Source organism: Pan paniscus, chromosome 11 (assembly GCF_029289425.2).
Source record: "Pan paniscus chromosome 11, NHGRI_mPanPan1-v2.0_pri, whole genome shotgun sequence".
In the NCBI taxonomy this organism is placed as follows: Eukaryota; Metazoa; Chordata; class Mammalia; order Primates; family Hominidae; genus Pan; species Pan paniscus.
In genome coordinates this window covers 120421500-120444511 of record NC_073260.2, presented here as the reverse complement: position 1 = coordinate 120444511, position 23012 = coordinate 120421500, and the positions used below count along the sequence as shown (strand labels likewise).

General features: G+C 39.9%; 1 protein-coding gene across 4 annotated transcripts in view; it reads right to left on the bottom strand.

The window, feature by feature from the left end:
* GLIS3 (GLIS family zinc finger 3) overlaps positions 1–23012 on the bottom strand; it is a 491641-nt gene that overhangs the window by 313750 nt on the left and 154879 nt on the right. For 3 of the 4 annotated variants that reach the window (XM_034967077.3, XM_063594501.1, XM_063594502.1), the window contains exon 2: positions 4197–4404. In XM_034967077.3, the coding sequence (XP_034822968.1) occupies positions 4197–4327 (131 nt within the window). In that variant the 5' untranslated portion in view covers positions 4328–4404. Of the gene's footprint in view, positions 1–4196; positions 4405–19733; positions 19928–23012 lie in introns of those variants that run through there. The other variant, XM_055092189.2, reaches the window with a different exon arrangement.

Sequence of the window (23012 nt, the reverse complement as noted above, 5' to 3'; positions counted from 1 at the left end):
AACCTGTCAGTTAAGTAAACTGGATTTTAAAAATAACATCTATTTTACAAAGAATAAAACAGGGTTTGGGAAATTTCTCCCAGTGACACACACACACACACACACACACACACACACACACCCCCCAAAGTTCTTAGAGAAATACAAGTGAAGCTGTGCTTGATAGGCAGTGACCTACTGGATCATATACATTCTCTATTGTTTTCTTTACCTTGTATCCCACATGTGACCCACCATACTCTGCTTGATTGAAAGACCTGGTGTAACAGGCTTAAAGTCACACAAGCTACGATGGGCACCCAAATTTTCTGTTCTTCCTGCAATAATATGTTGAATGAATGTGAATGGTTCCAAAGGATTCTGGCCTCTAACTCCTGCTGCTACCCACACCAGGCCCACAGCAAAGAAAGTGACAGCTGTATCATTATTTGAGAGCAATCTCCATTTGCATATGCTCATCTGATCCTAATGATATTACTTCTGGTGATTGGTTAATTTGGAACTATATGTAAAAGGAAAGGAGATATATCTAGAACAAAATAAAACTAATAGGAAAACTCAGAAACCATCAGCAAAAATGATTAGGGTGGCTGGTTAACCAAGAACTCAGTAACTTGTATGGGGCCATAAGAGCATGAGAGGCATCATGACCATGTTAGATGTTTGCTTCAATGTCAAGCTCAAAAGAAGTTCTAATACATCACATGGAGAATTCCTCAAAAGAAAAAATATATTCCCTATATATGTAGATCATGAAAAAGACGGCCAGTCCTAATCTATCTGGAAATTCGTGTCTACGTGCCTCAGCAAATCCCCTAAAAGAATTAGTACTGTATCTAAAGACAGGATGGCTTTATAAACTGTTACAATTTACAGAGAGCCTGGAGTGCATCCTCAACCCCCTTAGCCTTCTCTGACCTTTGTGGATATACTCTCAAAGGAAACCATCACCAAGAATTTCTGATTTAGGAAATAAAAATCTAAATACAGTGCCTTTTTGGATCTGGAATGACAGTCGGTGATGGCTGAACTTTGTCACTGACAAGCTAAGCACTTGGACTTTCTGTGTCCTGGTTCCATCGGGTCTTAAACAGAAATATTTGCAGGTAGTTTATGAATATTCAATCATAAAATGCAGGATTACAATGCATGTGAAAACACTAGAAAAGCTAAGTATGCTACCAAACCCATGCAGGTGGCATCTGAGTAGAATGTTTCTTCTACTACTCAATGTTTGTTAGACTGCTCTATGAAACTGCTGTATGATGTTATTGTATCAGCACCTCAGCCTTGTCATTTTAGGGGAAATATATACAATGGCCTCTGTATTCGAGTTTTGGCAAGGCCTAAATCAAGAATGACTCCTGGATCTTCAAGACGGTAAGGTATAGTTTGCATTTATCATTAAGCACAGGGAATCAGAAATGGTTGGGAAATTAATCTAGGCAAATATATAGCCTTAAGGCAGGATTCTTATTATTGGATTAAACAGAATCCAACAAAGCTAAGGAAAAAGAGCTTTTCCCCAAGATGAGCACACCCAAAAAACATACCCAAAGGAGGTCAAAAGAAAAACTACAAACAGCCAATAAATCTATGAAACTTCATAGATTTATTTATGAAAACTTTAATATTGTCAATAATTAAGAATGCAAATTAAGATAAAATAACATTTTACAGATCAAACTGGCAAAGTTTCTAAACTAGTAAAAGTTCTAAAAATAATAATACCTAGTAATGAATGGTGTCTTAGAAAACAGGCACTCTCTTAGACTGCTGGTTAGTTTATAAATTGCTAGTGAGTTCCTGCAGTACAATTTGAGAATATGTATAAAAAGCCTCAAAACTCTTTTAACACAACAAATTTTACTTTTAAGAATTTATTCTAATAATCAGAGTTGTGCAACAAAAGATGTACAGAGCTGATCCAATAAAGCATTATTTATAATTTTTAAAGAATGGGAAACAACTAAGTGCCAACTAACAGAAGACTAATTTTTAAAATTATAATTTTATTTATACACTTTCTTCATAAAGTGGAATCCTGGACAGGAAGAAGCCATTATATGATGTTGAAAGAGGCTTTTATTATAAAAGCTTATAATATATTAACTGGAAAAAGGTAATTAAAAACTATGTAGATTACTAGATCAATTTAGTGGAAAGGAAAGCCTATGTTTATTGTATATGTCTGACTATAACTGGAAGGATGTATATCAAAATTCAACCCATGGTTGTCTCTGGGGATAGAATTCAGGATGACTGTCATTTAGTGCTTGGTACTTTTCCATGTTTTCCACATTTTCTACAGTGAATAAGAATTATATCATCAGGAAAAACAACACATTTTGCAGCTTTTCATAGGGCAGCATCTCTCAAACTGGACAGTTCATGCCCCCTTTTCCACTTCCATCCACTCCCAGCATGCCCCCAATGTATAAAACACTAAGCTGATTCTCTCTCCATCTTCTCTTTATCTGCAGTAAAATGTTGAACTTTGCCTCTTATTGAACTGTTGCCCCTTATTCTTTCTCTCCATTGATGAAATACACAAACCAAGGCTCACAAATAAATGCAACCTTTCCAAATTGCTAAAAGTAAGTTCCATATTTCACCAAGCAATTCCCAATTCCTGTTTCTTTGCTCATCCTGAAAAAAAAAATTCCATAGAAGGACTCAAATAATAAATACATAGTCAAAAACACTTGTCAGTGAATCGTTAAGGTGTTGTCTTTTATGGTTATAAAATTATGCTAAGGAATCAAATATGCCAGAAAACAATGAGATAATGACCCCTCTCTGGCCGACCCATAAAAGGGACTGCGTAAGATACATGGCTTAAGCAGTCTGTGCCCTGACTACTGTCAGTTTCACCGTTAATTATACTTCTGCCTTCAAGGCATGGGCTGGACTTGCCACAGAAAGGAAGCTGAAGGCTTCCCAATGACACCCACCCCATGAGCACAGTTCATTTTACATGCAGCACTCAGCAAGTCTGAGAAGTCCCTTAAGGCATAATCATCAATGGGAAAATGACAGCAGCTTCCCATCACAAAAAGTGTCAGGTGAAAAACAAGTTTCTATCTCATGAAAAAATTGGCATAAATAAATGATTCAGGAACTATGATTTCAGAGTCTCAAATAGTGACTAGGAGGGACAGCACAGAGATACAAGAGGGCAGAACAGGATTAGGAGGAAGGAAAGGAAGAAGACACAAGACCTCAGAACTGCAAGGCACATAGCAGGTTACAGATCCTAAAGAAGAGGAAGCAGGGGCTTAGAGAGTAAAATTCCTTTGCAAGACCATAGTTATGGCAGAACTAGGACTAAGGCAGAAACTGTGGATTGTGTTTTTCCAAGAAAATAACTTCTAGAAGATAAAATAATTTATTTCAAACATAGAAATAGACCTTAAACACTGTATAGTATTTTGGCTTTATGCCCCCTCCCACCTAATATCAACCTTGAGAGAGATAAAGCTTTGTCTGAGGGGGTGATTTCCCTTTTCTATTCAATTCCCTCCCTTGGAGATAGACACATGGCATTTATAGTACCTACTTACTATGGAACCTAATCGACATTGTGTTGAAATGTTATGTAACTCAAACACAAAAGTATGCCTTTCCAGACACATCATAAAGTCTTAAAATTTATGCTTTCTATCTTTACTCTCTCTACTAGGCCCCTAAATTTCAACTATTATATTATGCAGACAGTAGGAACTTAACAAATATTTAAGTAGATGGGTAGCTGGATGGATGCACAGATGGACAAAACAGATTGTTGAGCTGCCTGGAAACTCTGCATCATATTCATAGAAAACCCGGCAGGTAAGATAGGTGTACATGGACCATGCAAATTTGCTAGGCCATGATATGATTGCTGCACCAGAAACTGACAAATTTACACACCGTGTTTCAGTCACTGAGGCCCCACAATCTCAAATTAGGTATTCATGTCAGTCACACCACAAGACAGTAGGTGTTAAAGCATTCCTCCCAATTAAGATGATAAGATGGCACATACTTAGTTTTAGACATATTCCCCTACAAACCTCAAATTGAGAGAGTTGCTTGAGTGTGTAAGTGTATGAGTGTGTGTGTGTGTGTGTGTGTGTATTCAGAAAGAGAAGGGAAAACACTTGTGGGGTGTGTTTATACCATAAAGAAAGGGGAAAAAAAAGTTAACTTGAGACCTGGTATCTGAAGGAGGTATATTCAGGTTGGCTGCATTCATTGCCCTCTGTAAGCTAGGACTGATCTGGTTGCATGCTGTAGAGACCTGGCTTGCTGGAGGTGAAATGAGTCCCAGTCGCTGAACCATCATGGGACTGCTGGTGACCACTAGATTGTTGCAGCTGCCTTTTCCAATGGACTTGCACTGAGGCCCAAAGCCAAGAGCCCCTAAAAACAAATGAATCAGGTTAGCTTTCATGTCCCTTACATCAGAAATCAGTAAATACAGACATGTGCACGCTTATATCAGGACCCATCTTTAGAGACAGTCCTCAGATCATTTTTTTTTTAGTATTGGTGATAGCAAAAGGCTTTCTCCAATTCCAATGACAAAGCCATAATGCTATAATAGAAACCTTTCCATAATCAGCACTCATACAAAATGTGCTTAAATTTTACTCCTTCTATGTAGAAGTGTCCAGTTATATTAAAAATCATATTTTATAATATCCTTACCTAAAGGGTTAAGGTGGTAAGTAGATGGGATTGCCTGTATCAAACCAAGTTTTTTCCTAGAATAGCTAATATCTTGAATCACCCAGCAAGGAAAGTTGACACTACTGGAAAAAACCTGTTTAACTGGTTTACCTCATTCCAAATCTGTACTTCCAAAAAGTCCCTTCACAAGGATGTAGTCTGGCTGTGTCTCTCTACTCTTGATTGTTTTTCTCCTCATCTCAACACATTGTCATTGGACATCTACTCAATTTTTAAAAATATCAGGATGAGAGAGTTGTAAACAAAATGCTCATTTGAAAAACAGCATGGTAACCAAATTGGACATAGATTTTTCATTTTCATTAGTAACAATCTTTCAGTGTAGTAAAAGCTGGTACATACCCAAAGGGGAAAGAAAAAAAGGAACCCACAAGAATCTGTGTCGTTATGGAAAAGTGAAAAGCAAAGAGTTTGAGAAAGGCAAACACTGCCATGACTCATTTATTAAAATATCATAATGAGCTGAATCATTCTAGACATTCTTTTTACATGGATGCACTTTTTCAAACTTTTTTTGTCAACTACCTGGTCAAGTCTCAGTAACTATACACTCTGTTCCCATTTCTAGCAAACAAAAATATATACGATCTCAATCTTTAACAAATTAAGCTTTACATTGCAAATTTCCCATCTTCTTCATTGATATATTTGGGATCGAAGTAGGAAGAAAAGTGTCACTGTCACTTTTCTTAGGTGTAGGGGTCATAATTTCCTATTTTGTTTTCCCCAACATTAAATCAATAGCCCAAAAGTGCCTTTGTCATCTTTTGTAACATTCTTCCCAAGAGCCCCCCAAAACAACAGAACAAACAAGACATTGGAGCAGTCACTGTTTCCATCAGTGCAGCCCTATCTCAAAAACGCTGGGGGAGTCACAGCATCATTAGCTGCCAGGAATCCTGGTCTAGTGCATACTTATGGGACACTAAAATCCAAGTGGTAATTGACCTGCACAAAATCACACAGGGATTTAAAGAGAGAACAGAAACTGATTCTACTAGAATGTATTTTTATGACACCTGTGTGCTTAAATTTAGGCTCTGATATGCCTAGTTTCTGCCTTGTACACTTTCCAAGATCATTTGCTCCAAAAGAAATTTCTCTGATTTTCTTTCCCAGTTACATAAACCAGAACCTCTCCTTTACCCCTCCCATTGCAGTTTATATCTGATCCATCTTCTTGTGCCTTAAAAGATCAGTTATAGATATTCTGTTTTTGTAACTCATAAAGCACTGTATTATCCGGGCTTCATCTTGACACCAAGAATAGTAGGTACACTTTTATGTAAATGCATCATAAATTCAATATCTTTAAAAATCTCAATAAGCTACATGCATTAGCTTTTCAAATTCCCTTTTTACCTTGAAAAAAGGCAATGTGATGGTTCATAGCCTAGTCCAGTATATAAGACTGAATGAATGAATTCTCTATATGAATTCTTTCCCCAGGTCCCATTGCTACTAGCCACTATTATTAAAAGCAACATCAAATATCAAGTATTCTGTCAACTTTAATGTCATTTATTTATCTAAGGAACTCAGTCATTCCATGCCTATTTCCTCTTCAGAAAAAAGGTATTAATATCTATCTACCTCTAAAACAAAGATATAGCAGCTGGAACAGCATCCAAGAAATACTACTTGATGGCAAAACATACCAATAGATTATTTCATAAAACTAAAATGGCACATATTGTAAGGTGTACCATTATTTTACGTACCAGTAAGAACACGAACTGCCAGTCCAACTAGTGCATGATGTCCAGATTTCAGAGATGTTGTAATGTAAAAACATGCACACCTTAGAGCCAATGCAAACTAATGTGATCACTGAAACATTTCTTTTAACCCTTATCTTGTTCATGCTCTTCTCTTTGCCTGGAATGCCCTTACCCTAACTTATCCACCTAGTGAGCACCTCTGCGTCTTTAAGGTCTCAATGCAAGGGTCACCTCCTGTATGACCTCCTCCTCCACTACCTGTTAGGCAGATCTGACCACTGCTTCTTCCATTTGTCCACCTCTCCCATCACACATGTGCCTCAGCACCTATAGTGCTTCAGGGAACTAAACTCTTTCCATGCCTGCCGTCTTCTCACTTTTATACTTCACTGCTGTTTAAAGACAAAGCTCTTGTTTGAGGCATCTCTACTTCCTTAGCACCTAACCTAGGGTCTAATGCACATTACATAATAAAGTCTATCCAGTGAAATTAGAATGAATGAAGGAAAATAAAAGATACTTATAAGTGAATATTAAATACTGACAAGTTATTCCACTGAAACTCTCCTGGTCATCTTTGTTGATATACAGTACCATTTTTCAAAAAGCAGAAACAAAAAAACTCCAAGTCAATCCTTTGATGTCTCTCCACAGAATTGCTAACTAGATCTGAATGGAATATGAAGTCAGTGGGGGTAGTAATTACAAATCCATCTCCCTGGGCCAGAATTTTACACTGGTCAAGGCTCCCTCTGTAACCCTCTACTCTGGATTCATACATTCACATTGTTTTCTTGCTTTGTAATAAAGAAATGCTAATTATCTCCCGAATATCTCCACATTCTTACTATACCACCTCCTACTCCCAAATTCACTGGTCAACTTTACACTTGACACTCAAGTGTAAAGCCAAAAGGCCAAGAAGCGATCACTGGTCAACTTTAACCCCATCTAAGCACAAATGGTGTCACAAATGGTATCCTTGAAGCATGAAAATTAATGGTGAACTTCTTGGGAACATGTAAATGTTTGTGGTACAACTATGAGGATGTTCTGGAAAATGGAAAATGGCAACATCTGTCTCACACATGCAGGCAAACAAGTCTGACCAAGAACCACTGTGCTCAATACAGCCATCTAAGTGTTTTTCATAATGCCAGAAACATAATGAACACCTATACCTCCAGACTTCTCAGAATTGTGCAGTGTCTTGGAGTGTGGCCTCTGGAGATAGCTTGCCTGGGATCTGCTATTTGGGGACTTAGGCAAATTACTTAACATTTTTGTGCTGTATTTCTCCATGTCTATATCTTCTCATCTGCAAAACAGCGATAAAGTTAACCCTCCCTCTGATATGGTTTGGATCTGTGTCCCCACCCAAAACTCACATTCAACTGTAATGACCAGTTTTGGAGGTGGGGCCTGGTAGAAGGTGATTGGATCATGGGGGGTGGATCCTTCATAAATGGTTTAGCACCATCCTTTGGTGCTGTTTTCATGATAAGAGTTCTCATGCGATCTGGATGTTTCAAAGTATGTGGCACCTCCCCCTCTCTCTCTTCCTCCTGCTCCAGCCATGTAACACATGCCTGTTTCCCCTTCGCCTTCCACCATGATTGAAAGTTTCCTGAGGCCTCCCCATGAGCCAATTAAATCACTTTTCTTTATAAATTAGCCAGGCTCGGGTATTTCTTTGCAGCAATGCAAGAACAGACTAATACCAAGGAGTGGGGCATTACCATGATACCTGAAAATGTGGAAGAAGCTTTGGAATTGGGTATGGACAGACGTTGAAAGAGTGTGGAGGACTCAGAAGACAGGAAGATGTGGAAAATATTGGAACTTCCTAGAGACTGCCTGAATTATGACCAAAATGCTGATAGTGATACGGACAGTGAAGTCCAGGCTGAGGAGGTCTCAGATGGAGATGAGGAACTTGTTGGGAACTGGAGCAAAGGTCACTTTTATTATGCATTCGCAGTGAGGTTGTAGGCATTGTGCCCCTGGCTCTCAGGATCTGTGGAACTTTGAATTTGAGAGTGATTTAGTGTATCTGGAGGAAGAAATTTCTAAGCAGCGAAGAGTTCAAGATGTGGCCTGGCTGTTTCTAACAACCTGTGTTTATATATGTGAGCAAAGAAATGACCTGAAACTGGAAGTTATATTTAAAAGGGAAGCAGAGTGTAAAGTTTGGAAAATTTACAGCCTGGCCATGTGGTAGAAAAGAAAAAAGCATTTTCAGGAGAGGAATTCAAGCAGGCTGCAGAAATTTGCATAAGTAAAGACAAGGCAAGTACTGACAGCCAAGACAATGGGGGAAGGCCCCAAAAGCATTTCAGAGAACTTTCTGGCAGCACCTCTCATCACAGGCCCAAAGGCCTAAGAGGGAAGAATGATTTTATGGGCCAGGCCCAGGGCCCTGCTACACTGCACAGCCTCCAAACACTGCTCCCTGCATCCCAGCAGCTCTAGCTCCAGTATTGGCTCAAAGGGGCCCAGGTACAGCTCAGGCCTCTGCTTCAGAGGGTGCAAACCATAGACAACTTGGTGGCTTCCACATGGTCTTAAGCCTGTAGGTGCACGAAATGCAAGAGTTGAGGCTTGGAAGCTTCTGCCTAGATTTCAGAGGATGTATGGAAAAGCCTGGATGTCCAGACAGAAGCCTGCTGCAGGGGTAGAGGCCACACGGAGAACCACTTCTAGGGAGGTGTGGAGGTGAAATGTGGGGTTGGAGCCTCCACACAGTCTCCACTGCAGTACTGCGTAATGGAGCTGTGACAAGAGGGACACCATCTTCCAGACCCCAAAATGGTAGATGCACTGTCAGCTTGCACCCTGCACCTGGAAAAGCCACAGGTACTCAATGCCAGCCCATGAAAACAGCTGCCAGGGCTGCACCCTGCAAAGCCTCAGAAGCAGAGCTGCCCAAGGCCTTAGGAGCCCACCTCTTGCACCAGTGTGGCCTGGATGTGAAACAAGGAGTTAAAGGAGATTATTTGGGAGCTTTAAGATTTAATGACTGCCCTAGGGGGGTTGGGGCTTGCATAGGACCTATAGCCCCTTTATTTTGGCCAATTTCTCCCTTTTGGAATGGGAATGTTTACCCAATGTCTGTACCTCCATTGTATCTTAGCAGTAATTAACTTGTTTTTCGATTTTACAGGCTCATAGGTGGAAGCACTAGCCTTGTCTCAGATGAATCTTTAGACTTTGGACTTTTGAGTTAATGCTGGAATGAGTTAAGACTTTGGAGACTGTTGAGAAGGGATGATTGTATTTTGCAATGTGAGGACATGAGATTTGGGAGGGGTCAGGGTGATATGATATGCTTTGGATCTGTGTCCCCACCCAAATCTCATGTTCAATTGTAATGCCCAATTTTGGAGGTGGGGCCTGGTGGGAGGTGATTGGATCAGTGGGATAGAGCCTTCATGAATGGTTTGGCACTGTCCCTTTGGTGCTATTCTCGTGTTAGAGTTCCCATGAGATCTGGTTGTATAAAAGTGTGTGGCACTGCCCATGGCTCTCCCTTCCTCCTGCTCCAGCCATGTAAGATGTGACTGCTTCACCTTCACTTTCTGCCATCATTGAAAGTTTCCTGGGGCCACCCCAAATGCTGTTATGCTTCTTGTTAAGCCTGCGGAACTGTGAACCAATTAAACCTCTTTTCTTTGTAAATTACCCAGTCTCAAATATTTCTTTACAGCAATGTGAGAACGGACTAATACAACCTCATAAGGTTGTTGTGCATCTAGTATTAACAACATACATAGAGGACTCAGCACACTATCAAGCACGCAGTAGGTACTTAATGGATGTTAACTGCTACTGTTGTTATTGATACTATGATTGTTACATGCCTGTCATTGCTTTTTTGCTCCATTCTCTTTCTAAAGAAAATATTCCTTTATAATTCCTTGCACAAAACAAGATAGTAAATAATGCTGTTTAATTCTCTTCTCATTTCCAATATTCTTTCTGCTTTAAGTCTACGGCCAATGTTTTTTTTTTTAAAACAAAAAACAAAAAAAAAAAAACACATGTCATCACAGAAGAAAAGTTTTCAATTGGCCAAGTTTGAATGTTCCTTAGCTTGTTATTCCTGAAAACAAACCATACAACTTTTCTGACTACCAGATGTGCCAATGACTTGTGCACTGGTTTTCATTTTGAAACACTGCTTATTTTTAGAGACTACATGATGTATTTTAAAAATGTGTTTACTGCTCAAATGAGGACCTAAGTGGATGGCATTCTGAGTACCACATACATTCTAGCCAAAATCACTGTATGCTAGTAGGGAATGCAAACGTTTTGCATTTTCAAATTTCTGAACCTAGAGTTCATCTTAGCAGGGCATGTTTTTAATTAATGTCTTCATTGGTTAAAAGGGTTCTCTTGAAGTCAAATGGCTGATTATGTCACAATTATCACTACTGAGGCTGCATCATTCAGAACTATTTATGTGTATCCACTGGTTTTAAAAATGACATAGATACAGGGGGAACAAGAATGAAATATATCTGGGAAGAGCGGAGAGAAGTAACCAACAATAACGTTATTGTTCGTTATCTGACACTTATCAAATGCCAACCACTAGCCAGGCAGTCCACAGAGACAATGGTGAGCAAGATTAACCCAGTCCCCCATGGAGCCCACAGTCTAGCCATGAAGATGCACACCAAACCAACCATTCATTATAAAAGAGGTGATCCCTGCTCCTAGGCTGGGTCATATAAAATGATATTCTTAATAGGTCCAAAATGATCATACGAGAGCAATTTCTATATGGTTCAACCTAACACACACACACACAAGGTGTTACAGAAACAGAAATATACGTATTAGGGTTTGAGTCTTGCCTCCCGCCCTTACTGGCTGTGTGATATCAGGAAGGTCCTTAAGGTCTCTGTGCCTCAGCGTACTGTTCTAAAATGGGGTCAGTAATAATACCTAACTCATAAGGTTGTTCTGAGGATTAAAAGGGTTAGTAAATATCAATATATGCCTCACTGCCTCTAAGCAGCAGGGTTTTCTTCCCACACTTTTCCTTGAAAACATTTTTAAAGCTACAGAAATGTCACAAGAATAGAACATTAGATAAAGTTGAAGCTCATCGTACTATCTATCTATCTATCCATCTCTATATATAAACTTATTTTGTATTAGAGTATTAATTTTTGAACCATTTAAGAATAAGCTGCAGATTCCATGTCCTTCATTCCTAAATATATAACCATAATACAATCATTGAATTCAAGACACTTAGCAATGATATAGTATTAGTATGTAATACGCCATCTACACTCAAATGTTACTTATGGAACAATTGTTTTCCAATCCAGGATCATGCATTGCAAACATAGGTTTTGAGACTCCCATTCAGGTGGGCATTCAAGAATGGGTTATCACCAACTAGGGTTGGGATATCACTCGACACTTGGGCACTAAAAACAGACAGAAAAGTGGAAAAGATTGTGGAAGGAAAGAAGTGAGAGGTTAACAGTACATAACACAGTAGTTAAGAGCCATAGATTTCCATCCTGGCTCCACCACTGACTAGCTGTGTGACCCTGGACAAGTTACCTAAGCTCTCTGTGCCTCAGTGTCCTGATCTCCCAATGAGGTTAACACTAGCAGTTACCTCAGTTTGGAGGATTAAAAAGTCTAATATATGTAATAGGGCCTGGCACTTAATAAATTGTTAGTTCTATTTATATTTTATTAAAGAACTTGTCTCTCATATGGTACCTTTCTGATATTGTTTCTAGAACCTCTTCTCCTGAGTGCCCAGAAACAGCATGCTGATGCCTTCCTGCCCAAGACCTTCTACACACACACACACACACACACACACCCTGTACATCTGTCCTCGCCTGAACAGGATCCAGGCTTTATTTAGGCCATTCTTGTTCCTCATATCCATTTTCTCTTTCTCTCAGCTATTTTAGAAAAGAATGATTACTTCGAACTAAGGTGTCAGGGACTAGCAAAATACCTCAAGAACATTTTACTGCAAAACACTAATACAATAGAAAATAAGTAAAATTTCAAAACGTGGCAAGAAAGACTGAAAGGAATTTTTTTTAAACCTCTCAACCATACCCTTTTACTGTGCAAACCTGTTTTATATAAGCCTGGCCCTTTTATTTCCTAGCAAGCACAAATTCAACATACAATTGAAGTAGAGTTGAAAGCCAATTTAGATCACTTGCAATTGAAGTTTTTGCAACTTTGAGGCTCAAAGTTTCCCATTATTTTTAGTTCTAAGCACCTAACTATCCCTAACTGGCAAGGCTTCCTTTAATAATGAAATCAATGCCTAATATAAAATATGAGTCTTACACCTCCTTCAAAAGCAAATAAGTCCCAGATGCTATTGGAAAATATTTTTATTTTGCATGGGAAATGGTGGCTGGCCTCCATACCCAGCTTGTGGATGTAACTTTGGTCATTTAGCAGAGTAATTTTACCTCTTAGCCTTAGTTTCTTCCATCTCTAAAAGACAAATAATACTATACACCCTACACGGTTGCTTCGAGGATTAGTGAGACCCAACATATATGATGTGCCTGCTCAGTAAAGAGTAGTTGTAATTTTTGTTAATGTTATTGTCATGATTATGTTACGGAATGATATTTTTAGTAATGCAAATTGAGCCATAATGGGGAGAATGATTATCTAACTTAGGTGTGCAAAATGGTAGGAACACTTCTTTCTAGCCATTTTTTAAAAAAGGAACTGTCTCTCAGTACGCCCTTCTCTGTCAAAGTAGAAAGAATAAGTGGGGATGAGTAGTTCAGGAAACCTTCTTGTTTTCCTTTGGGGACTAAGCTTACCATGGAAAGACAGAGTTCTTTGCCACATGGTATACACCTTACCTAGAAGGCTTGTCCTGAAAGAGCTGCCCTGGACTAGGGAGATAAGATGGCCTAATTCTACAGTGCAGTCAGCAGGTCCACTGGACTCTCACACAAAGTTATGCCTTCCAACACATCCTCTATCAGACAAAAAGAGATATTCTGGTGGGAAAGAAATACATTATTTATTGTGGGTCCCCTCATAGACCCCAAATTATGTTAGGAATTACGGCATATACATTTCATCCCTAAGGTTTATTAGCTTAACACATGTCAAAGCAATGTCTAGAATTGTCTACTTAGATAGCATTATCTCTCTTTTATTTGGGATTACCTTTATTGCTATTTTAAATTTAAAAATAATATGTATTTGTGTATGTGTCCATGTGCTTTAAAAGGCAAATAATGCAAAGTTATAAAAAGAAAAAGCTCATAATCCACCCCGGACATATATCATTCCCTTAAGGTAATGAACTCTAACAGCTGAATGTGTATCCTCCCACATTCTTCTCTGAATTCATTCAAATATGAGTATGTATGTTCTAATTCTAAAGGCAATGTGAGTTAGGCACACATTGACCCCTATATTCTTGAGAGAAGTCATCGAACTATGACTGTTTTGACAAAGAATAATGTCTCTAAACATTATTACTTATTACTCTAAACTCTTACTATTACTCTAAACATTATTATATTACTCAAATAACATACCTAATATAATATACATATTCATTCTTATAATGAAATATAGGTACCCACCAATAAATAAAGAATAGAATCTTAGGCAAGGCATAGTATCAATCCAAGCCTTTCCTCTTTTCTCAAATGGGAGAAACATCAAGTATATGAAAGAACTTTGAAAAGTATACTCTTTCACCACAGAAAGAAACAAGTACCCTTCTCTCCCATCTGCTATGCAAAAACAGATCAATGAAGGTAAGCACAGGTCATCAAATTCTCTCACCTTTCATGAATACTCCTCCTTAGAGCTAGAAACATCCTGCATACCAAACACCCTAGGCTTGCTACGTAGTGTTTTGTCAAATTCGTAATATTTCACTGCTGAGATACATTAGTAACAATTTAATGAACATATGTGACTGTGTGGTGTATTACTCTGAAATACAGTAAGGCATGGCTAAATGGCTACGAACACCAAAGGATGACAATTAGAATGAAATAACTGGCTCCTATATTCAGGGGCAAAGCAATCAAATTTGGCAATTGTGACCAATGCTCAAAACTGTGCAAAACCTACGGAAGATAAGGAATGCTGGATATAACATCCTGCCTCCATGGCGCTCACAACCTCTGAAGAGATAAGATATACTCACCTAGGAACAATCGGATAATGTCGCTAGACTGTACAGTATTAAGCATGAAGCTAAATCATAGAGACAGGAGCTCAGAGGAGGAGGGCAATCCCTTTGTACTAGGTAATTCATCAAAGAAGAAGAGTATGAACTACAAACACGTTTCCCAAAGTCCGTCAGGATGTCCCAAGATGTTAAATGACAATTAAGGTGGCCTCACGGAGATGTCCACAGTCCAATAAGTTTGGGAACCCCTAATACAACAAAGTTAAACATATCTCTTTACTGTAAGTCTTCAGGAGCCTTTAATAATGTAAATGCATGTGATAAATCTCCCAGAAGACCAAATAATATTTAAAGTACATTTGTTTAGGGAGGTTTTTCCCAAGGGACTCATCTAAGACTGGCATTCTAAGGAATACCCTTTAGAAAACAATAAGCTAAAACATGAAGGAAGAATGAGCACACAAATGAGAAGGAAGTAGTAGGGTGTAGACACAGAAACGAAAGGGAGGAGGCACAATTCGTCCTGGAGAAACAAAGATGAGCTAGGGCTGCCTACAAGAGGAGAAAGGGAGAAGACAGAGCTTAGAGGGTTGGTTCAGTCAGCCCTGAAGAACTGATTTAAAAGCTGGACATTACTTATCCAACAGTGGTTCAAACCTGGCTACATATTGGCATCACCAGTGAAGCTTCTCAAATGCAAATTCCTAAGCTCCAATGCAAACCAACTAAACCAAATGATGCTGATATAACTAGTCACCTGATGTGCATCTGGGACCTTGTGCTATAGGTAGTGGCGCATCCCATTAGAGGCAGAGTTCACCCAAGATTAATCTGGAAGAGATGGGGAGAAAGGCTGGAGGAGCACATGAACCAGCTGTACAGACAGCATAGCAGCCACAGGGTGGTAAATGACAAAATAAGAAAGCAATGGTTATGAAGCAAGTTAGAGTAAGGATTTTATAATTAGTTGCTAAAGATTTAGGCGATCACATTTAAATGGGAGAGGGGGGGCATATAATGTCTATTTGGTGACTTCATTACAAAGACAGTCAATAAATAGGTCAAATCTGAACCCAGGGAGATTCGCATGAATCATGCAATCTCCCACCACCTTGTCTTCAGGAGTTCAGCTTGAATCTTCCATGTTTATCCCACAAAGAACATAACTTTCATACCAACATTCTTCCAACCTTAGTCAGCATTCAGGAATGCTGTCCACCAAGTACGGAATCACCAGCACTACTCACTGCAATTTATCCCTGTATTAAATGGAATCACATTTATACCCAAGAGATTAAAATGTATCATATTCCTTTCTGTACCACTCAGTGCCCTGGATTCCTGTGCATGGAGCCTCAATCTTGCTCCCCACCACTGGGCACTCCCAGTAAGATGATATTAAGAACCTACAGTTCTGAGCCACTTCATAAGGATGCAAGATAAATTAAGCAATATTCCTGGAGTTTGTATTCTAAAGTCCCATCCGTCAGCTATTGTATATCAATTATCAACTAATTAGTAGAGAGTGCTCATGCTGACCCCTCTGTTCTCTCTTGTAATGATTTGCCAAGTTAACTGAAAGCTGCTCTGCTCCATAGAGACTCTTAGTATAGCAAGAGTGTTAAATAAAGTTCACCAACAATTAGCCTGGAAAACCAAAGAGGAAATGTAAGCACATTTTACTGCTTCTCCCTGGACAAATTTTCTAGCAATCCCAGGGGAAGTAAGCAGATACATTTGTTAACTAAGCAAACAAGTACTCTGAAAAACTGAAACACCAGCAGAGGCACAACTTAGTAATTTATTGCTCACAGATCAGGTATTTGTTTATTGTGTCCCTGCTCTGTGCTACACTGTATACTCTAGGGACTGTGGACACACAGATGAGTCAAATCATTCTTGCCTACCATCTAATTTAATAGGCTTAGATCAAGCCTCATCTGGTGGACTCATCTGTGAAAATATATAAAAGTGGAATTATTATACTTACCGTGGAAAAAGAGCACTTCCACAAATATAAGAAAGAATGAATGGAAGGGAGGGAGAACGCATATTGTCATGGGAGAAAACTGCCTCAGTTTCCCAAAGACACATTTACTGGGTGTCAGTCTTGGTCCTAGGCCGTACAGCTAGCCCCTGGTCAAAGATCTTACAACCAATTGGAGAGAGTGTTAGCTAACACAGGAAAATATCAAATGAGGAAAATATCTGAATACACTGGAAGAGGCTTAGTAGAGGAGTGAGACTTCATCTGAGCCTTTTAATGGCAGGAGGAGAGGGGGCAACATGAAGAGTTGGATGGCCAAAATGAAGTGAGGGACATGTGCTGAGGAAGTATTATGGAGGCAGCATGGGGGAAGCCGTAAAGAATGAGACACTAGGGCCAGAATAGCTTCCCTTACCAGCTGTGTGACCTTGGGCAAATGCCTTAAGCTCTCTGTGCCTCTATTTCCTTGTCTGGGAAATGGGGATGATAATTGTTCCCACCTTCATAAGGCTGTTTGGAGTACTAAATAAGTCATGTATGTAGACCACTTAAACAGTTTCCAGCACACAGTAAGTACTGTATAAGCTGTAGGCATTCATATTCTTACTAAGATGTTATCAGATTGCACACAACCTCCAAAACCAGGCACCCCAAAGAGCTACAGTAGGCTTGCAAGCATGGGTATGTTGTAAGGAGGGAGCAAGAAGAGAACAATCTATTTCCAGTACATTTAGAAGCAGAGCAAAGGCTGAAGGCAGGAAACCAAGCTAGGAAGATGTTGCCATAATCTCAGGGTGAGACCAGGCTGGGAAGAGCAAACGGAGCAAACAGGGTAATGCCCAACCTATCTCATTAGGAAAACAAGTAAGATGGTTGCTGAAGTGCCTTTAAGGAATACTAGATTCAGAACCTTTCTTCCATAAATCAAGGTTGTATATCTCTCAACCTGCTTTTTCCCCTGCCCCAAGCCAAACAAAAGCAGAGGCTGGGTGAGAAATGGCAAAGCTGCCTCTGGGTGAGACCCCTCACTGTACGGAGCAATGACTGGTATCCCCCAGACAGCAAGTGCTCACCAAATGTCTGTTGGATGAATAGGTAATGAATACAACTTTTAAGAACAATTCATAAGTCAAGTACAGTTCAAGGCCATGAATCAAATTGAGCAGTTCCTCTGAAATGTGTGTAAGTCATGATGCTAAGGAAGACTGAGGTCCCTGGTGGACACAACTGTTGATATGTCTCTAAATTACTGAGCAGACAGAAATATTACTCGTTCGCCCCCTCTGTCCATATTCCCTCCTGTTACACACAGATACACACAAACACATTCAGTGTGAAGGGAGGGTAGTCTAAGCCAGCAGTCCCCAACCTTTTTGGCCCCAGGGACTGGTTTCATGGTTCGTGGTTTCATGGAAAGCATGGAAGGGGTGGGGACGGTTGGGTGGGGTTCAGGATGAAACTGTTCCACCTCAGATCATCAGGCATTATAACTAGATTCTCGTAAGGAGCACGCAACCTAGATCCCTCACTTGCGCAGTTCACTATGGGGTTTCTGCCTCTGTGAGAATCTAATCCCACTGCTGATCTGACAGGAGGCGAAGCTTGGGCTGTAGAGCCCACTGCTCACCTGCTGTTGTGTGGCCTGGTTCCTAACAGGCCACTGACCCATACAGGTCCACGGCCAGGCAGTCGGGGACCCCTGGTCTAAGCTACTCAATATAAATCAATGGGACTTTTTTTTCAGTATGTAAGAGCTGGTTCAGAGGCAAAATCCCAGCCAATTCTTCATATTAGATAAAACTTCTTAGCCTGTAAAAGGCACATCTTACACAGTCGTCATAGCCGCCAGACCAGGTAGATCGCTTGAGCTCTGGAGTGTGAGACCAGCCTGGACAACATGGCGAAAAGCTGTCTCCACAAAAAAATACAAAAATTAGCCAGGCATGGTGGCGCGTGCCTATAATCCCAGCTACTTGTGGGGCTAAGGTGGGAGAATTGCTTGAACCTGGGAGGTCAAGGCTGCAGTGAGCCAGGATGGCACCACTGCACTCCAGCCTGGGTGACAAAGTGAGACCCTGTCCCAAAAAAACAAAAACAAAACAGAACAAAAAAAGCCACCAGACTACCTTTGTTTTTCCCTAAGCAGTAATTTCCCATTACTGTCCAAAAAGACACGTTCTCTATCATAAATTGTTTCTACTCCATATTCTGCATGGGCTTGCAAGTCCAGATGGGATGCCCAGAAGCCTCAGACCCAGAGGGAAGGAAAATAGTAATGAAGATTACATTATTTTGCATTAAAATTAAGTCACCCAAATTTCCAAGAAATGGAAAGTACCCAGGTTCCTCCCAGAAGTCTCCAGAGCTGCTCAGCTATCTCATAGGCCAGATACCCTTTCCTCCTCTACACTGTAATTGTTAACTCTGAGCTCCAAAGCCCATTCAGCAGCTCATGTTTATGGCAAGAAAATTCAGTGAGCTATTATTTGTATTTTGTGCTCCTTCGTCTCAAGAGAGGTTATTATAAAAGGGCCAAGAGTAGACACTTTCATCCTTTTTTTTTTTTTTTTTTTCTGAGACGGAGTTTTGCTCTTATTGCCCAGATTGGAGTGCAGTGGCACAATCTCAGCTCACTGCAACCTCCGCCCTCCTGGGTTCAAGCGATTCTCCTGCCTCGGCCTCCTGAGTAGCTCGGATTATTGGCGCGTGCCACCACGCTCAGCTAATTTTTTGTATTTTTAGTAGACACGGGGTTTCATCATGTTGGCCAGGCTGGTCTCGAACTCCTCACCTCAGGTGATCCACCCTCCTCGTCCTCCCAAAGTTCAGAGATTACAGGTGTGAGCCACCGTGCCTGGCCAAATTCATCCTCTCTCACAGTCTTGTGTAGAAATCTAAATTCACTGAGATTATTCCAGGTGCTCTGAAGGTGGCAGGGCCTTCTGAAAGAGGATAGTGCCTCTAGGAGGGAGACAGAAGGAGAGAGAGAGGTGGGATTGCCCAAAGTCTGGGAAGAACAACAGTTTGATGGTCCCTGAGCAGCAAGACAGCTCCCAAGGAAGGCAGTGGGGGTAAAAGGTATGGCTGCATGGCCAAAATACAAAGGCCAGACCTTCGGGCCTGGGCTCCCAGCTCCAGCAAAACTTCGTGTGTCCAAGCAATGCACAGAGCAGCAGACTCCTAGAGGCCATGTGGGGCTTGGTCAAAGGGCATCTCAGCAGTAACCTGAAGAACCAAGAACAGAAAAGCTCCTGGAATGTTCTGCTCTCTACAAACACCCTGGGATTCTGTGTCACCTTGGTAGCGTATCAGGCCACCCCAACTAGCAATAACTGAGATTAAATTTCCCACTAATGAGTAAGATGGAATCTTGGCATATGATTTGTTGTGATTTAAAGGAAATAATTTAAACAACCATTTCTTGTATACATAAATTGGTAGAATAAGTCATACTACAGATTTGCTGAAAATTGGAGAGGTAGGAAGGCTGAAATATCTACCTTTTGGCTCAGAAAACTTGTCATTGTATAAAATCACATAACTTTAACTAAAATACCAAAATATAAAAATACAATTTTAACATCACAAATCTCAACACACAGGCAATCTGGCTGAGGCCTACATAATGTAATTCCCTTCTGTTTCTTTTATTTAATGCTATTTTTTAACTTATAAGAGAACTAGAGTAATGTAAGCATTTCTGTAAACATGATTGGAACATGAGTTAGTATCGAAGTAAATGTGACTTTTATCTCTGCACCTTGTAGATGCGAATTCAGACACGGTACCAGCAATAACTCCCAACTAATCATATCTGAAATTAGGTCAAAAAATGAGGAAGAACAGAGTAGGTGCTCACTTACAACCCAAATTCTTTCCCATCAAAATGAAAAAGCAACCATAATACATATTGATGCCAGTATGAAAAAATCTAAATTAAGAGTTGTGCTTATGTTCTCCCTAAAATAATACTATTTTAAAAGTAGCAGTAGTTATTTATCTGAATTTGAATGCTAAAGCTGAGAATAAACATGAAGAAAAAGTTAAATGTTAATCAAGTTGATAGCTTATTCCCTGAATAATATACAAAGTCTTAGAAGAGAGTAAATAACACATAATAAACAACATAAGATCCTATGGTTTTCAATGTTAATGAGAAGGAGAGAAACAAAATCCTTTCCTAATTATCAAAGGGTCAATTAAGTAGAGGCCTTAGCTTGGGGGTTAGAGTGCCTCCTCATTCAACTGTTCCAGGTGAATCAAATTATAAACTCTGCCAGGATGTGGTCTCCTGTGTTCTAAACATTCCGTAGCAAAACAAAAACAACAAAACTACAGGCAGAAATCTCACTTTGATCTTCCTACACAATGAGTGGAATACAAACCTTAAAACAAATCCAGTTTGAAATAAAATATTATAATAAATCCCCAAAAGTCATTGGGTAATATTAGCACCTTACGATGGGCAGAAAAATTATGAAGAGATCTGCAAAGTATTTCCGATAAGGAAGACTGTTAGACATTAATCTCAACAAGCTCATACTAACTCCAAATTCTCAAAATGGAATCAATACAATTTCCTTCCAAACCTAACCCATCTAAGTGTATGAAATTTTCACACTTAAGGATATGCATGTTTCAGAGAAATTTTGAGAAATCAAATTATGTTTTAAGGCTGAAAGATCAGTGAGGAAATAAATCACTTTGGCCAAATTTCACAGGTATCCGCTTCCCTTTCTTCTCTCTTATAGCTGTTGAGTACTAGTTAGCCAAACCTACTCTCTGACATACTCACCTTGCAAAATATCCAGAAAAAAAGAATAAAGATATGTGTCTTTTTTCAGCTTTTACTGGAGCATAAATGACAAGCAGAAACTGTATAAATGTAAGATGTATAATGTGATGATTTGACATACGTACACACTGTGAAACAATTACCACAATCCATAGTTAACATACCCATAACCTTACATGGTTACCTTTGCATGTGTGCACATGTGTATTTGTGTGTGTGTGTGTGTGTGTGTGTGTGTGTGTGTGTAGTGAGAAGTTAAGATCTACTCTCTTGGCCGGGCACAGTGGCTCACACCTGTAATCCCAGCACTTTGGGAGGCTGAGGCGGGCAGATCACCTGAGGTCAGGAGTTCGAGACCAGCCTGTCCAACATGATGAAACCCTGTCTCTACTAAAAATACAAAAATTAGCCGGGCATGGTGGTGGTGCATGCCTGTAATCCCAGCTACTCAGGAGGCTGAGGCAGGAGCATTGCTTGAACCCAGGAGGTGGGGGTTGCAGTGAGCCGAGATTGCACCACTGCACTCCAGCCTGGGTGACAGAGCAAGACTGTCTCAAAAAAAAAATAAAAACAAAAAAAAACTACTCTCTTAATAAATTTCAGGTAAACGATACAGTATTGTCAACTATGGTCACCACATTGTGCATGAGCAATCTCCAGAACCTATTCGTCTTGCATACACTGAAACTCTGTACTCTCTGACCAATATCTCCCATTTTCCCCACCTCCCAACCCCTGACAACCACTATTCTACCCTCTGCTGCTATGAGTTCCAGTATTTTGGATTCCACACCTAAGTGAGATCAGCCAGTATTTGTCTTTCTGTAGCATCTTTTGTCTTTTTCTATCAAGCACACTGAACTGTCTATGGCGAAACCATCTAAATGTTTGAAAGAGATTTTCCACCATCTTCAGAATTCTAGGATCAAGCCAGTGAGAAAGAAAAGAGAATAGATGACGTCTCCCTTCCTGTTTCAACATAGTGAGCACCTTAGTATGGAAAGATTTTCCCATTATGTTCTTTCAAAAATGTGTCAGCATGGTTTGGGGGAGGGTGGGACGACAGGGCAAGTGGGAGAGTTGTTATCGGACCTCAGGGGAGAAGACAAGGGAACAAAGATTGAGAAACCTTGCTCCATAAATGCTGTCCTGTCATCTGACACCACAGCGCAAGGAATGCTACTAACACCTCGGTCCAAAGGAGGAAAGAACAGAGTCCGAAAGAAATCTGAAAAGAAGGTGGATAATTCAGCTCAACCGACTTGTTTTTTGACACGTAGCCTTGAAAAGAACAATTTTACCTCAGAAACTTGGCAAATACAAAGTGATATTTTTTGATAGGTTATAACATGCATTTTACTAAATGCATGAAGAGAGGGCGAGGGAGAAAAAGGCCAGGTATCTGAAGACAGGAAAGTTGTCAGGTTTCTCGTTTCTGTGTCATTTTTGTTTAGTCGGTCAAATGAAAATTCAAAACCATATAATTAGATGGTTGTTTATACATGATTAAGCATGAGCTCATTGGACTCTACATGCCAAAAAGTCAGAGATGTGGTTAAGGGCAAGAAGGAACTATTAATAAAAGGAAATAAAGTT